Source organism: Dasypus novemcinctus, chromosome 20, assembly GCF_030445035.2.
Source record: "Dasypus novemcinctus isolate mDasNov1 chromosome 20, mDasNov1.1.hap2, whole genome shotgun sequence".
Lineage (NCBI taxonomy): Eukaryota > Metazoa > Chordata > Mammalia > Cingulata > Dasypodidae > Dasypus > Dasypus novemcinctus.
This window is the reverse complement of record NC_080692.1, coordinates 30,925,742-30,944,159: the sequence shown is the minus strand read 5'-3', so window position 1 is coordinate 30,944,159 and position 18,418 is coordinate 30,925,742. Positions and strand designations below refer to the sequence as shown.

The window sequence follows — 18,418 nt, the reverse complement described above, 5'->3', positions numbered from 1 at the left end:
CTATCAGTTTGGCTCCATTCCTCTATGTGTCTATCTTTATGCCAGTACCAAGCTGATTTTCTTTCTAGAAGTTCTATTCTGGTTCCTTCGATTTTTTTTTTTTTAATTTCTCTCCCCTTCTCCGCCCCCCCCCCCCCCAGTTGTCTACTCTCTGTATCCATTTGCCGTGTGTTCTTCTGTGCCTGCTTGTATTCTTGTCAGCGGCACCCAGAATCTGTGTCTTGTTGTTGTTTTTTTGCGTCATCTTGCTGCGACAGCTCCTCCATGTGTGTGGTGCCATTCCTGGGCAGGCTGCACTTTCTTCATGCTGGGCGGCTCTCCTTATGGGGCACAATCCTTGCACATGGGGCTCCCCTATGTGGGGGAAACCCCTGTGTGGTACAGTACCTCTTGCGCACATCAGCACTGTGGGTGGGCCAGCTCATCATATGGGTCAGGAGGCCCTGGGTTTGAACCTTGGACCTCCCATGTGCCAGGCAGATGCCCTATCCATTGGGTCAAATCTTCTTCCCCAAGCTGTAGCTAGGTAATATGATCAAAAGTCTGGAAGTGAGAGCCTCCAACTTCGCTTTTCCTTTTTAAGAAGTTTCTCGTTTTTTGGGGCCCCTTAACCTTCCAAATAAATTTGATAATTGTGTTTTCCATTTGTTTAAAAAATGCTGGTGGAATATTTATCAGGATTGTATTGACTCTGTGCATCAATTTGGGTAGAATTGACATATTAATGGTATTAAGTCTTCCAATTCTTGAGCATGGAATATTCTTCCAATAATTTAGGTCTTCTTTTGAAATATCTTTTAACTATGCATTATAGTTTCTGAATACAAGTGCTTTACATACTTGCTTAAATTTATTCCTAAATATTTGATTATTTTAGTTGCTATTGTAAATGGAATTTTTTTCCTGACTTCCTCCTCAGATTGCACACTACTGGTGTATAGAAACACCACTAATTTTTGTGGTCAGAATACTGATCTTGTATTCTGACACTTTACTGAAATCATTTATCATCTCTAGCAGCTTTGTTATAGATTTTTCAGGGCTTTCTAGGTATAGGATCATATCATCTGCAAATACTGAAAGTTTTACTTCTTCCTTTCTGATTTGGATGCCTTTTTTTTTTTCTTGCCTGATTGCTCCAGCTAGAACCTCTAGTACTATGTTGAACAATGGTGGTGACAGTGGGCATCCTTATCTTGTCTCTGATCTCAGTAGGAAAACTTTCAGTCTTTAACCATTAAGTACAACATTAACTTTGAGTTTTTCATATATGACCTTTAGCATGTTGAAAATATTTCCTTCATTCCTGTCTTTCATTGTATTTTTATCAAGGATGCTGCATTTTGTCAAATGCCTTTTCTGCATCAACCAATAAGATCCTGTGATCTTTCTTCTTCCATTTATTAATGAGGTGTATTATACTGACTGATTTTCTTGGGTTGAATCACCCTGGCATGCCTGGTATAAAACCCACTTGATCATGATGAATAATCCTATTAATGTGTTGGATTCAATTAGCAAGTATTTTGTTGAGGATTTTTGCATCCATATTCATTAGCGAAATGGGTCTGTGGTTGTGGGGGTTTTTGGTAGTATCTTTATCTGACTTTGTTATTAGGGTGATATTGGCTTCATAGAATGAGTTTGGTAGTATAACTTCTTGCTCAAATTTTTGGAAGAACTTGAGTAAGATTCGTTCTAAATCTTCTTTGAGTGCTTGGTAGAACTCACCTGTGAAACCATCTGGTCCTGGGCTTTTCATTTTGGGGAGTTGTCGATGACGGTTTCAATCTCTTTACTTGTACTGTTGTGTTGAGGTTTTCAATTCTTCTAGGATCCATGGACATTGCTTATACATTCCTAGGAATTTTTTCTATTTCATCTACAGTGTTTAGTTTGTTGATGTACTGTTGTTCATAGTATCCTATTATGACCTCTTTTATTTCTGTAGGTTTATTTATTTGCATCGTTTCTCTTTTTTTCTTTGTGAGTCTAGCTAAGTGTTTGTCAATTTTGTTAATCTTCTTAAAGAATCAAATTTTGGTTTTATTAATTCTCTATTTTTTTTGTTGTTCTCAATTCCATTTATTTCTGCTCTGATCTTCGTTATTTCATTCCTTCTACTTGCTTTGGGAATAGTTTGCTCTTCTTTTTCTAGTTCCTCCTGCTGTGTAGTTAGGTCATTGATTCTAACTCTTTCTTCTTTTTTAATGTAAGCATTAGGGGCTATATATTTCCTCCTCAGCACTGCCTTCACTGCATCCCATAGGTTCTAATATGTTGTGTTCTTATTTTCATTTGTCTTGAGATATTTATTGATTTCTCTCAATTTCTTCTTTGACCAACTGATTATTTAAGAGTGTGTTGTTTAATATCCATATATTTATGAATTTTCCCTTTTTCTGCTTCTTGTTGATTTCCAACTTTATTCCATTATCTTCAGAGAAAGTGCTGTGTATAATTTTGGTCTTGTTGAATTTACTGAGATCTGCTTTATCACTCAACATATGGTCTATCCTGGAGAAATACCCATGAGCTCTTTAGAAGAATGTATATCTTGCCATTCTGGGGTGTAATGTTCTGTGTATGTCTAATTGGCTTAGTCCATTTATCATATTATTCAAGTTTTCCGTTTCTTTATTGATCCTCTGCTCAGATATTTTATCTAATATGGAGAGTGATATATTAAAGTCTCCAACTATTACTGTAGAGATATCTATTTCTCCCTCCAGTTTTGCTAGTGTCTCCCTCCCGTATCTTGGGCATCCTGGTTAGGTGCATATACATTTATGACTGCTATTTCTTCCTGGTGAATTGCCTTCCTTCCTTGTCTCTAATAACAGTTTTGCTTTTAAGGTCTGTTTCATCTGGTATAAGTATAAGTACTCGAGTTATTTTGTTTGGTTGGTTTGTTGGTTACTCATGCATGGAATATCTTCTTCCAACCTTTCACTTTCAATCTTTTGGTATCTTTGGGTCTAAGGTGAGTCTCTTATAGATGGCATATAGATGGCTTATATATTTTTTATCCATTCTATCAGTCTGAGTCTTTTGTTTGGGAAGTTTAATCCATTAACATTCAATGTTATCACTGTCAAGGCAGTTCTTATTTCAGCCATTTTAGGTTTTATCTGTCATATTTTATTTTCACCAACCTTTTTACATGTTTAGTTACTTTTACTGATATAATCTTCATTTCTAGACTCTCTCTGCCAACCCTCTCTCTCCTGCCTTTTCATTTCAGGCTGTAGCACACACTAGTATTTCCTACAAAGCCAACTCTCTATTTCTGTTTATTTGTGAATATTCTAAACTCACTCTCATTTTTTAAAAACAATTTTGCTAGATATAAGATTCTTGGCTGGCAGTTTTTCTCTTGCAGTATCTTAAATATATAATGCCACTGCCTTCTTGCTGACATTGTTTCTGATGAGAAATCAGCACTTAATCTTGTCAGGTATCTCTTACATGTTATGCATTGCTTTTCTCTTACTGGTCTCAGGATTTTCTCTTTGTCTTTGGCATTTGACTTTCTGATTCTTATGTGTCTCAGAGTTTGTCTATTTGGATTTTTTCAGATGGGAGTATGTTGTGTTTCTTGGACATGGATACTTACTTATTTCCTTCAATAAGGTTGGGAAATTTTCTGCCATTATTTCTTCAAATATTCTTTCTGCCCCTTTTCCCATCTTTTCTCCTTCTAGGACACTCATGATACATATGTTTGTACATTTCATGTCATCATTTAGTTCCCTGAGACCTTATTCAATTTTTTCCATTCTTTCTCCAAATGTACCTTTATATGTTCACTTTCAGAGTCCATGTTTTTCAAATCACTGATCCTTTCTTCTGCCTCCTCAAATAATGTGCCTCAAGTGTATTTTTTATTTCATTTATTGTGACTTTCATTCCCACAAGATCTGCTTTTTTTCTATGTATGCTTTCAGATTCTTCTTTGTTCTCACCCAGTGTCTCCTTAATATCCTTAAATCTCTAGCCATCTCATTTATTTAGGACTTTTTTAAACATCTATGATTTGGTATCTCAATTTCTTTATGTCATCTGGAGTTTTATATTATTCCTTTGACTGGGCCATATCTTCCTGTTCCTTGGTATGGATTGTAATTTTTTGTTGGTGTCTTGGCATCTTGCTTTTGTGCAATTTCTCTCTTTAGTTTAGGGATTTCATGCCCTTTCTCCCTTACTTGTTTTGTGGCAGGAGTTGAGGATGTAGTTGGTGCTACAAGCTATGGAGATGAAGCTGCCTACATTAGCCCAGGAACCTATGAAACTTCTCCCCATTTTCTCCTCTGCCAGGGGTGTGGACAGAGTCACTGCCATGTGTAATAATCCAAGTCATGCAGGCCAATACCATTTTAGTTGTCTGGAGAGATTAATGAAGCCAGGGTCAGGGATGGAGCTGCAGCTGTGCACAACAATCTATGCCATGTGGGTCCAAAATGACCACAGTTGCCCAGGTAGACTGATATAGCTCTGGCCCCCCTCCTCCCCTGCGAAGGGAAGGGATAGACCCTCTGAAGTGTGCAACAATCTAATCCATGTGAACTGAATTCACCTGCATTTGTTTTGAGAGACTGAGTGAGTACTGTCCCTTCTGCCCTTTAAGGGATAGAGATGGAACCACAGGCACCCAACAGTTCAATCTGCATGGGACAAAATGGTCAACCATTGCCCAGAGAGGCTGAGGAAACACCACCCCCTTCCTATCTTATTGAAGGGTGGAGGCAGACCCACAGTTGCCCAACAGTTCAGTCTGTGCCAGCTGAAAGTACCTGCCATTGGCTAGAAAGGCTGAGGGAACACAGTTCCCTTCCTATTCTATTTGGGTGTGAGGGTAGAGCTACAGGTGTCTGAATATTCAGTCTTTGGTCTAAAAGCACCTGCAGTTATCCAGAGAGGCTGGGGAAAACACCACCCTCCTCTTGTCCTATCCAGGATGTGGGTGGAGCCACAAGAACCCAACAGTCAAGTTCATGCAGGCCAAAAGCGTCTACAGTTGCACTGAGAGGCTGAGGAAAGAACAGCCCTCTCCAATCTGATGTGGGGAAGGACAGGGGTGGAGATGGAATCAAAGGTGCTCAGCAAACCAGTTCACGCAGGCTGAAAGTTCCTGCAGTTTCCCATTGAGGCCTAGGAAACACAATTCCTCTCCTATCCTATTGGACTGCTGGGATGGAGCCCCAGGTGTCCGACTATTCAATCTGTGCCAGCCGAAAGCACCTGATGTTACCTGTAGAAGTTGGTGCAAGTCCCCCAGCTTCTTCCCTGCTGGAGGTGGGTCTAAAGGCTAGTGCTGCAGTCTGATCTGGGTGGAAGGAAGTTGGTCCCTATCGTCACTGTGATCTTCAATCAGCCCTGCTTCCCCTTGTGCCTGGGGCAGAGGCTGCCACCAGCCTCTTTCCAACTTGGACAGTTTCCTACTTTAGCTGTTTTTAGGATTATAATCCAGCCAGCTAAATTTACTAATGAGTAGGCAAAATTAGTGCCTGACTCTGTCTTCTTCCCCCATTTTTGGGAAATGGAGCTTCCAATTCCAGTCACAGAATGGTTCCCAAGGCAGCTTGTGCCACCAGTGGAGGATGGGTACTGGCCTCCACAACATGGAGTGCTCCACTCAGGAATCCTCATTGCACATGGGCAGTCTCCTCCTTCCATTCTTTCAACGATGTTGCAGGATACTCTTCTGGTCTCCTGGGTTCCTCAAACAGGTGCTTTAGATAGCTCTTGGAGATTACTAACTGCCTGTAGCAGAAGCTTATTGGACCTCCTTACTCAGCTCTTGTCCCTTCCTCCTCCACAGGCAATTTTAAGAAATAATGCCAAAAAGATCCCATGTACTCTTCACCCAGTTTTTCCCAATAGTAGCATCTTGCAAAACAATGATATAATATCACAACCAGGATATTGAAATTGATATAGTCAAGAAACAGAGCATTTCCACTCATACTGACCCTTTTATAGCCATACCAATTCCCTCTGGCCTTCATCCCCTCCTTAATCTGATGATCCATTTCTCTAGTTTTGTCATTTCAAGCATGTTATACAAATGGGATTCCACAGTATATAACCTTGTGTGGTTGGCTTTTTTCACTCAGCATGATTCTACGGAGTTTCTTCCAACTTGTTGCATGTATCAGATTGTGCTCTGTTTTATTGCTGAGTAAGTAGTCCATGGCATGAATGCATCAGAATTTGCTTAAGTGTTCATCTATTGAAGGACATCTGGGTTGTTTCCAGTTTGTGACCTTGACAAATAAAGCTGCAAAATCATTTTAGGTTCTCTGAGATATGTGCACTGTATTGTGATCTGTAGGTTGCATGGTTGTTGTATTTTCATTTTTGTAAGAAATGGCCAAAATATTTTCCAGAGTAGCTGCCCCTGTTTGCATTCTCACCTGCAATGTATGCATCCTGGCCAGCATTTGGTGTCATGATTTTTTATTTTAATCATGGTGAGAGGTGTGTAGAGATGCCTTGTTTAGATTTAAGTTGTATTTCTCTAATAGATAATGATGTTGAGTACCCTTTCATGTGCTTATTTGCCAAGTGTATAACCTCTTCAGTGAAATCTCTTTAGTCCTTTTGTCTGTTTTCTAATTGAATTATGTTTTTAACATTGAGTTTTAAGAGTTCTTTATATGTTGTAGGAAAACAGTTAAGAACTACATTCCCAAGCCATCTTTCCATGTAGTTGTGACCATAGAACTAATTCTCACCAATAAAATTTGAATCAAAATCAGGCATGTCACTTCTAGGCCCAGGCCTTTAAATGCACCTATCTTCTCAAAAGCTTTCACTTCCCCTCTTCTAGCTGAGTGAAGATAACAAGGAGGCTTCAAGGGTGGCACAGCCTCAAGATGTAAGAAAACTGTATTTCAAATTTTCCATGCAGAGGAGAGCTGAGCTCTTACCAGGATTCTCATATTTACTGTTATATGAGTGATACTTAAATATATATTGTGTTAAGCTACTGCATCAGGAGAGATACTTAAGGAGATGTCAACCCTCTCCAATATAAGTCCTGGGGTTGCCAACAGAAATACAATCCACACAGCACTGGATGCAGTATCTCTATGGATACTCACATAGAGAAGAGACAGAGCAAGGTCAGCTTCACTAGTGGGAATCGGTACCCACCATAGCTAGTGGTCCCAACCCTTGACCAATGCAGGGACATGTTCTACATGCAGCACCCCTCTCATGTTTTTTGTGCCATTGTGGGGGAACCCCATCCCCTCCCCAACAAGGGAGGAACAGATACACCACAGGGCTGTGAACCCAGGCGCACCTGGCAGCTAGTCTGGTTTTGATTCTGTATCTTTGGGTTTCATTTCTATTTTATATCCCTGAGTTTCACTTCTTGCAGTAGTGCTGACTACACACAAAAGTGTTGCAGTTCCTTGGTTTCCTCTTCAGACAGGCCAGAAACAAATCACCCCACTGACCATGAAAACCTCTTCTGGCTCTGGTGATCCAGAAGCAGAAAGAGAAGAGGAAGGCTTTACTTCATAGTCCTGACTCTGGGGCAGAACCCTGGGATTCAGGAAAATCGAGCTGAGGCTCCAACCCAAGCCAATCCTCCAACACTGTGAGAGCAGGGACCTTCTGCTAAGGACTGCCCAAACTGGGGTCAGCCTGGTTGAGAAAGGGACAGGGCTCAGTCCGTTTGGGGATGAGCCCTGTTTCCATCACCCTTTTCCTTTCTTGGAATATCTTCGGGTGATAGGATTTCAAGACTGAGAATCTATCAACTGTGGGATTTGTCCAGTTAGAGCAGCACTTACATATATGTTATTAAAACAAAGCAGTGACCATAGAAGCTCTTAAACCAACAACAACAAAAATTTCTGGATGATTATTTTAATCTTTGTCATTACTTAGAATTTCTGGCATCCAGTGACAATAAAAAGCAGATGACTTTTATTAGGTATTATTGTTTTCAACTCTAAAGTCCAGGGAACATACCGCTCTCCTTAATCTAAAAACAAATGTTACAGATGTTACTGATAAATGTGGTATACATGTGTATGACAGGTTGAATTTTGTGAATCCCCGAAAAGATTGTTCTGGAACTAATCTTGTGAGTGTGGGCCCTTTAACTGAATGAAATTCAATTAAGGGACCTTTGATTAGATCACTTCATTAAATTGCTTTGGGCTTTTGTTTGGACTACATGAGTGAGGTCTTTGCCCCCTTACTGGGTCTTATATGAACTAAGAATACAGAGAAAGAGATATAGAAAAGGGATCTCTACCATATTGACCCAACTATGTGAGAGAGAGGACTCCAGGTTTGCCTATAGCTGCTGAAAGACAGAGAAGCCCCAAGAGTCTCAAGGAAATGACACCCAGGAAGAGATTCCTGATCACTACAGATAAGAAAGTAGAGACCTGCAGACCCGCCATTTTACCTTACCATGTGGCAGGACTCCAGGATTTACTAGCAGCAATTTTGGTGAGAAAACAGCTCTGATAATGCCTTGATTTGGCCATTTTTGTAGCCTTGGAACTGTAAGATTTTCCCCTAATAAAATTCTCATTTTAAAAGCCAACCTATTTCTGGTACTTTGCATCTGCAGTCCTTTGGAAAACTAAGACAATATGTAAAAATCAAGTTAACCATTCTTAATCAAAACCACTCATTATAAAAAGCTCTTAACATGATTCAGGAAAAAAAAGGTACTTTGGATTATAGATTCTAATTCTTTCTAGAATATTAAAATAATATCCACTTTGCAAAATGAAACATCATGCTTGGGATTCTCAGTGACAAGATTTAAATCCCAGCACTAAATATATTTCACTAATTTACATACACACACACACACACAATTTACATTTACTCCCGTTAAGCAAACGTTGTCAAAATCTATTTCCCATCTATCTCATAATCAGAACATTAGTATGATGAAAAGTTACCTCACATGTGTTTAAATACAACTTGTATTATTTCTGTGTTATCGAGTAGATACTCTTTTCACAAAGTTTCCAGGTTATTTTCAGGAGAGTCTTGTGCTATTGCTATATTTTCCTTGACTTAAACCCAGGGAACTCAGTAGACTGCTAACTATAGTCCATGGTACTGTAGAATGATACATGTTTTTAAGCACTGGCCACAAACTATTAAATGTAAATATGATTTAAAATATACACAACAGAAAACATACTAAAAAAGATCTATTCATTTAATAGATATTAACTGGATGCCCACCATATCCCAGGAGTTACACCAAAGCACTGAGAACATAATGAAGAAAAAGTCACTGTGATCTCTCTTAGCATGTAGGCTACATTTTTATTAGGAAGTCAGAAAATTGATTCAATAAGAGTGACATTGTAATGAGGTTTATACTGGCAAAATGACATGAACTATGAGAAAGAGAGATGGATAAACAAAACCTATCCTAAGGAACAGGAAACACATCCATGGAAGGTGACAAACTAAGACTAAAGATGAGCAGACCAAATTTCCTCTCTTTGGTTGTAATCTCTACCCTTTCACCATGCCCAGACTCTATCCCCTCCGTCAAAACAGTCCTCTTCCACATTGGAATTTAGAGTTCATTGGAACGTCAGCTGCTGCATTAACTAATCCTAATTACTCAAGGATGACTGGGCTCTTATTCTTTCTGTAGTTACTAAACCCCCATTATTGCCAAGGACAAGAACACCAGAGTTTGTATACAAGCTCTGGCTTGACAAAGCACTCCTTCTCTGTCCCTTCCAGAATAGGAGGTATTTTATACTAACAGGGTATAATTCCTTGTGTTGATTTTGGGTATTGGTGTCAAATACAGGGAACAGGGATTATAAAGAGAAAGATTGAGAAGAAGATGGAAAGAAAAGCAGTGACAAGATTGTATTATGATTTTGAATACCATAAGGAATTTCAGTTTTACACTGAGGGAAAAGGAGGAACCAGTGAAAGAGCTTATGCCAGGGAGTGACCTGATGATATTTTGGCTCAGATTTACCAGTTTGGTACAACATGAAGAATGAATCAGCATAGACTTAAACAGGGAGAATTTGGAAAGTCCTGAATTATGCAGACTGTCCCTATCATACATTACGTACCATATGCTTTTGCACAGTTTCTGTGCAGGAATGCTTCCCATACAAGTTTTAAATGATCTGTTCAACTAGTGGGGATTTACATTTGAGAATTACGAATTTATGAAAACAGCTCAGTGACGCCCTACTGGTGATGGTAGAGAAACCATGACCTTTGCTTCATTTCTTAAATTCTCACTCTTGTGGGCAAACCATTGATGTTATTTTTAACTTTATTTCCAATGAGCAATAATGTCAGAATAAAAATTTGAGACATTTACTATGAGTAAGACACAGTGGCAAGGGATTTTCATGAGTGATCTCATTTAAACCATACAACTAGATGGAGAAACTAGTATTATTATATCCACTTTTTATGAGAAAAAATTCTACTTTAGGGGGTTTGCAATTTGTCAACGTCACAGGTGGTAAATAATAAAGACCATACTTCAGGCACATGGCTTAGGAACTAGTTATAAAAGAAAAATTGGTCAGTTAGTTTCTTAATTTAAACCAAATTTCATTTCACAGTTCATTAAAATAATATCTTGATTTTCAACTTCTAGATTTCTGTAGAAATTCATATTTCTTTGTGACAAAGTTAGCAGAAACTAAGAAAAAACCAGAGTGTCACATAGCCAAAGAGTCATTCCTGCATTACACTGGTATGTGTTGAAATCATCCTATATCCTAAATCATCTATATCTAAGGATATAGAAGTGAACTAAACAATAAGTCTCAGACTTTAATAAATTTAACCAGTTAGAAATCCTGATATAAGGGGGAAAACCATTTTTAAATAAGATTGCTATTACCTGGGGGGAAAAAAGATTTAATTCATCAAGGAAAAATACATGTATGCAATTAGTAACATAATATCAAAAGACATATAGCAAAAACTCCCCAAAGTACAAGAAGGAATTGACAAATTCATCAATAAAGGGGAGGAATTTAGCATGTCCGTCTGCATAATTATTATATCAAATAGTAAAAAAGTTATGTTAAACAAGGTTTAGAAACTTTATTAATAAGCTTGATGTAATGTCATTATTTGCACTTAACTATTAGAAAATGTATATGTAAAACATTGAGGAAAATAGGCATATGATAGGTACTACCTAAAAGTGTGTCAGAATGTATCAATAGAGAGAAGGAACAAGAGAAAGAAGAAGGAAGGAAGGAAAGGAAGGATGAAGGGCAGGGGTGGGGAGGATGGAAAGAGGGAGGGAGGGATGAGAGAAGGAAGAAAGAGAGAGAGAAAGAAAATGAAAAAAGAAAGAAAGGGAAGAAGGGAGGGAGGAAGGAAGGAAAAATGATGGGCAGGAAGGAAGGAGGGAGAGATATAGAATAATGATTGGGTATTTTCTACACTAAGAAATGGATAGGTATATAATATCAAAAGATGTCTCTCTAGGAGAGGGTTTTAAACATATTTTCAGACTCTAACATTTGTAGTATTTTTTCATCTGTGTGGGAAGCACTAAAAAATCTTTACATTGACGGGAATTTTCTTCTGCTTCTGCAATAGTTAATGACTATATCACTGAAATCATAAGAGCAGACTAAAAGAGTTGGGGAGAAATTGAAGCACATAAGGGAGAGATGCATTGTAAATTGCTATTTCATCCTTTTTGGGACTCATCAGTAGTGAAGCTGATGCTATATAAATTTAAAATATTTTTCTTTAAAGCTCAACAGCATATAAACTGTCATAACATTATGTGCAAGATGCTTTAAGTGAGTATTTGCATAAGTAATAATTCCACTGCTAGATCTTTAGTGCACAAATCACTACAAAGATAATAGATGCTCCCCATGATCAGTACCAAGTACATCACTTCTCCCAAAACTGTCAGGCATTGGTTATTGCACATCCATACTCAGTTCAGGAAAAGAGAGCAAAGCATGTACTTGGGTTGTCTCCTTTTCCCCTAGTGATAAACCCATGTGGCATTTTACAAAAATATGGATAATTGTAAGAGGGGCCTGGCCAACAAATACGAAAGTGCAGCAAAGGAATGAAAATGCTGCTGGCAGAAGTGAATACAATTAAACACAAATGTAGATATAGATGAAATAGCTGACTGGGGAACATTGGTATTGCTGCTTGTTGAGTGACTCTAATTCAGGCAACTATTGACAAATGAAGAAAGTGGTTGTGGTGAAAAGGATGAAGATGTCACAGAGGAACAGACACCAGTGTCAGAGTCTTAGTCGGTGACCCGAGGGTATCGGGAATGAAAGACAAAGAAAGATTGGGTTCAGGGGATCTGAGAGCATTGATTTCTCAAGCTCATCAGACAACCTTATTGAGTCGAGGGGCTAGTATATATACCCCTAACGTACGTGACGTTCAGCACAAAATCAAGTTACCTATTACCCTTACCTCATTCTATATTAACTAGTGATTGATGAACACCAACAAACTTTACTGGAACTATTATTATAAAAATCAGTAACTATACTCATAAATCTTGTTACTCAGGTCGTTCTGTTCTATATGTTATTATTCTGCCTGCAGGTGTGTTTTCCCTGCCAAGATTGTGACCCGCACCGATAATCACAAGGGACAGTTTGACTCAGTGGTCAAGGAAGTAACTTGCTTCCATGGAAACAACATGCCTTTGTTTCCCACACACCAGCATAAAACTTCACATGAACTCGTACATATATTACATGAAATGGAAAACATAGGATAAAATCTTAGAAGCAGATTCAAATATAGAAAGCAGTTTGACAACGCACCAAGGAATAATAAAGACGTTCTCTCTGTTTAGAAACTTATGTAAGAAGACAAGCACTCTTCTGTTTAAACTCTTCTTGATAAGTTTTTTACCAAGAAACAACACTTTAATTCTCAATATTTCTAATGTTTTAAATCATAGCATATTTTTTCCTTCTTTATTTTTTTTTTAATGTTACATTCAAAAACTATGAGGTCCCTATATACTTCCCACCCCCCTCACCCCACTCCTTCCATATGAACAACCTCTTTCATCATTGTGGCACATTCGTTGCATTTGGTGAATACATTTTGGAGCACTGCTGCACCACATGGATAGCAGTTTACATTGTAGTTTATGCTCTCCCCCAGTCCACCCAGTGGGCCATGGCAGGACATACAATGTCCAGCATCTGTCCCTTCAGTACCACCCAGGACAACTCCAAGTCCTGAAAATGTGCCCACATCATATCTCTTCTCCCCTCTCCCTACCATCAGCAGCTAACGTGGCCACTTTCTCTACATCAGTGCTACAATTTCTTCCATTACTAATCACAATAGTTCCATAGTAGAATATCAGTAAGTCCACTCTAATCCATACTCTATTCCTCCAGCTTGTGTACCCTGGGATGGTTAGGTTAAATAATTAGGTCTCTTATTTTTTAAAATATCTCCTTGCATTTGTAACTGATAAAGAATGTGTTTACAAAAAATTTTAAAGCCACAACAAAATGGTGATTTTTCTCAATGATTATTAAAATTGTTTTGCATGGTTTCAGTGGGTCCATTATTTTTATGGACCCACATGTTCAAAATAAGGACGGTCTTGTAGGTATTTTGGCAAATTTTATAACTGGTCACAGAGTTGGAATTCATTAAAAAGTAATATTCACTGAGGTCAAGTTTTAAGGATCAACTCATATTTAAGGATTACCTAATTCAGAATTATGATTTTCCATATCCCTCTTGTATTAGCATTCTCTAGGGAAACAATCATCAGGAGATATCTGTCAATAGTTTAACATGACCATGGGGACTCACAAGTCCGGGTTCCTCAGGCAGGTTGCAAAAAGGGGGCTCCAATAAAAGTCCAGTGAAGGTCCTTAATGAGTTTCTGGGAGATGTTGGTTGCCCAAAGGTGAGCTGGGATCCTGAGCACTGGAAACACTTCCCCTTTTAAGGTATTCAACTGATTGGATAAAGCATCACTCATCACTGATGGCAATCTCCCTGACTGATGTATATGTAATCAGCTACCTAAGCAGTAAACTCACTGTTGACTAAAATCCATAGATGTCCTTGTATTACAATTAGTCCAGTGCTTGCTTGACCAAACAACTGGGCACAATTACCTGACCGAGTTGACACATTAGCCTAACCATCACAGTCCACCCCTCAACAACTCAGCAACCATACACATTATCTTAAACCAACTTAGTCTCTAAGTAAAAACAATAACAGACATGCAAATACATATATTTCTGCCTAACAATGTTCACCTCTTCCCATGTACAACTAGAAATTCCCTACAGAATAGGGTGCCAGTCCTTGGGTAATATTCACTCTTAAACTTGACATCCTCAAATATTATGACATGAAACTAGTACAACTTGTCATATGATAAAGGAAAAAATTGGGGAAGAAAACAAAGCAATTCATTTTGTGTGCATACACAATCATACTCATAATGAAACAAGAAAGATTCATGACCATTACAGTCCTCCTTTCTGTAACTGGTCACATGGCTGAAGTTCATATTTATTACTACCTTCTTCTACTGCCCATTTGATGCTCCTGTTACCTTCAGCAAGCACTACAGGTGGCTGTGGTTCTTTGCCCTGGGGGGGGGGGGCAGGTTACCCAAACTTTCATTCCTGAAGATTCTGGGATGTTGTTAGTCCTGCTTGGATTGGGTTGTTGCAAGTTTCCATTGATTTTAATCACAGGCCATGGAAGGACTAAGAGACACCCTAGAGGATCTCTTATATCTCAGGCAAACTCTTCTTTACCCCCATTATGTAGATGCAGTCCTTTTCCCCCTTGATAGTCAGAGTCAATCACCCCAGCCAGTCCAGTAGTTCCCTTCTTTGCCTGTTGATTCAGAGGTAAGAGGATCCCAAAGTGCCCAGGTGGCAGTCTTAACTTCCAGTTCAAAGGAATCATTGTTGTGTTCCATGGTGGCAGCACTCCTCCTTTTGGGACTAAAACTTGTAGACTAGCAGAGCTTAAGGTTACAGGGACAGAAAGCAAAAATTTTCCTAGTGGTGCCACTCCCATTTCCACCCCTTGATTCCAGGATCCATGAAACCTGGTTATGGGAGAAACAGCACCAAAAAGTGGATGCTGATTTAGAGTATACACAGCCTCCTGGAGAACATTGCCCCAGCCCTGCAAGGTATTGCCACTTAGTTGACACCATAATTGAATCTTCAAAAGGCCATTCCACTGTTCTATTAATCCAGCTGCTTCAGGGTGATGGGGAACATGGTAAGACCAGTGAATTCCATGGGCATGTACCCATTCACACACATCATTTTCTGTGAAATGAGTTCCTTGATCAGAAGCGATGCTGTGTGGAATGCCATGGCAGTAGATAAGATATTCAGTAAGTCCATGGATGGCAGCTTTGGAAGAAGTATTGCATGCAGAAAATGCAAACCCATATCTGGAGTATGTGTCTATACCAGTTAAAAAAAATCTCTGTCCCTTCCAAGATGGAAGTGGTCCAGTGTAGCCAACTTGCCACCAGGGAGCGGGCTGGTCATCTCAAGGAATGGTGCCATATCAGGGTTTTGAGTGTGGGTCTCTGCTGCTGGCAGATTGGGCAATCAGTCATGGCTGTAGTCAAGTCAGCCTTGGTGAGGGGAAGTCCATGTTGCTGAGCCTATGCAAAATCTCCAGCCCTACCTCCATGGCCATTTTGTTCATGAATCCACTAGGTAATGACAGGAGTGGCTGGGGAAAGAAACTGAGCATTAGCCACAGAGCAGGTCATCTTATCCACTTAATTATTAAAATCTTCCTCTGCTGAAGTCACCCTCTAGTGAGCATTTATATGACACACAAATATTTTCATGTTTTTTGCCCACTCAGAAAGGTCTATCCACATACATTTCCCCCAGACCTCTTTGTCACCAATTTTCCAATCATATTCCTTCCAATACCCTGGCCATCCAGACAAACCATTGGCAGCAGCCCATGAATCAATGTACAAATGCACGTTTGGCCATTTCTTCTTCCAAGCAAAATGAACAACCAAGTGTTCTGCTTAAAGTTCTGCCCACTGGGAAGATCTGCCCTTACTTTCCTTTGGGGATGTTCCAGAAAAGGACTACAGTCTTTTAGTCCATGTTTCAGTCAGCCACCCAAACAAACTGTTAGAGCCCTTTCTAATTCATCACCTCTTTGAATCCAGAATTTCTGCTTAGTGGACCCATTTTGATAAATTCAGCCCGATCCTACTTTGCATTTCTTCCATGATAATACCATACCCTTAGCATCCATTCCTACACATATCTCCCTGATTTCAGTCTATATAATTTGGAAAACTCATGCATTTCTTTCAGAGCATAGGATTAATCTCTTCGGTCAAGGGTTAGAAGGTATATTCCTCAGGACAGGCTGGAGGTTGGGCAGTGCAGGCTTCAGGTTGGCTGGTCTCTGCCTCAGGGCTGGGAGGAGGTCCAGACTCCCTGGGGCAGGCTGGAGGTTGGGTGATACAAGGTTGACAAGGTGTGGTCTCCACAGAGCAGGTCATCACAAGTTTATCTGGTAAAATCTCAGCAGAATTTAGGATTCCAATGTCCCCACCAATGTTATCATCATCCCATATGTCTCCATCCCAATCATCTGGGTTCTACCCATTTCCAATCAATGCCTTCACTTTAACTGCAGAAACCCTGTGGGGTTGAGAGTTTGTAACTCTGCTGCTTATACAATGAGAGTCTGTGGTTTGGTTCTCGGATATCTCAAGCCTATTGCTACAGGAGACAAGATTTTCTTCCAGAGACTTTCACATCATTCATGCCACATTTAAGTTGCAAATTTGAAGCCTTTAGCTCATCTCTTTCTTTTGTAACTGTATCCAGAGTATCCAGGAGGAGCCAGCCAACATCATTATACCTTTTGACTCTACAAAACTCTGTCAAGGTATTGAAAACACTCTCACTCAGATCCTTTCTTCTTATAAGCATAGAAGAAAGGGAATCCACTGAAGATATTTTGTGTATCTCTAGTGCCAATTCACACCATGGACTGTTACTATAATTAGTAATAGAGTTGGTAGGTGTCTGTCCAAGCAACTTAAATCTTTGGGCGGTCCATGTGCCAGGTGGGCCCTGAACCTCAATGGAGTTGCAACATCTATTCTCCAGTTTATTGATCTCACACAGGACAACTAACATGGAGTTGATCATTGACAACTACCATACCAAGTAACTGAGAAAGTCTACAACTGGAAGCAAGAGAGTCCCATTCATCAACCCTATGGGATCACAGTTCCCTCTCAATTAGATGTGGGGTGAGCATCACCATCCCAGAATCCTCAGGACTGGGGAATGAACTCTGGAATAAAGTATACTTTCTAATATTCTACTATAGACTTATTATGATTCTAGCAATGGAAGAAATTATATCATTTGAAAGCAGTGGCCACTGGAGGTTCTGAGGGCATGGAGAGGGAAAGACAGGTATAATATGGGGGCATTTTGGGGATTGGGAATTACCCTGAATGATATTGCAATGACAGATACAGGCCATTATAAATCTTATCATAACCTACAGAATTGGGTGGGAGAGAGTATAAACTATAATGTAAACTTTAATCCATGCTTAGTTGCAATGCTCCAAGATGTGTTCACCAGTTGCTGTGAAGGTACCTCAGTAATGAAGGATATTGTTAAGGTGGGAAATTTTGGGAGATGTGGGGTGTGGGGCATATGGGAATCCCCTATAATTTTTATGTGACATTTGTATAATCTAAGAATATTTTAAAAAGTAAAAAATAAAAAAGAATTTTTTAAAAAAGTTTTAAAAAAAGACACCGCTAGGCATAGCTCATTAACTTGTTACAAATCCACTTCCTGTCTCCATAGGTTTTGGCACTACTAACTCCATTGTCACTCAGGTAGGCACATTCCCCAACTCCTTTGATGGCAAACCTAAAATCAAATACAAATATAGTTGATTGTCAGACTGGATATCCACATTTGCTCTTCCATTACAATCATTAGCAACCCCACCCCAGGTTTTTTGTGGTCAAAAAGAGAACAACAAATGTCTGTCATTAGCATGGATTCTTAATATGCCATGCCACTGGTTTATCCAGTTCCTTTCACATACTCACAGTCCCTGTGTGAAAATCAGAGGTATATTAGTCCCCAATGGCAACCCTAGTTATGTTGTTGACTAGGCATTCAACTGGTGCTTGTTCTTATACCCAAACTGGCAGCGACCATTAGTGGCAGTGGTGGAGATTATTTTGTTTTCTCCTGAATTTATTCATAAAGGACAGAAAATAGTATTAAGTAAATTCTGAAAAGCTTTGATTGATGGACTTGATTGGTCCCTACTTTGTTTGTGCTTGAATATACTAGTTATATTCAAAATATTCCACCGAAATAGTCAC

At 39.3% G+C, this 18,418-nt stretch overlaps 1 protein-coding gene across 7 annotated transcripts in view; it reads right to left on the bottom strand.

The window, feature by feature from the left end:
• LOC131274797 (C-type lectin domain family 2 member D11-like) overlaps positions 1-18,418 on the bottom strand; it is a 61,787-nt gene that overhangs the window by 6,251 nt on the left and 37,118 nt on the right. For 6 of the 7 annotated variants that reach the window (XM_058282778.2, XM_058282779.2, XM_071210160.1 and 3 more), the window contains one exon: positions 9,290-17,951. The exons of the other annotated variant lie outside the window; for it this stretch is intronic. In XM_058282778.2, coding sequence (XP_058138761.1) covers positions 17,837-17,951 — 115 coding nt within the window. In that variant the 3' untranslated portion in view covers positions 9,290-17,836. Of the gene's footprint in view, positions 1-9,289; positions 17,952-18,418 lie in introns of those variants that run through there. 7 annotated transcript variants of the gene reach the window in all.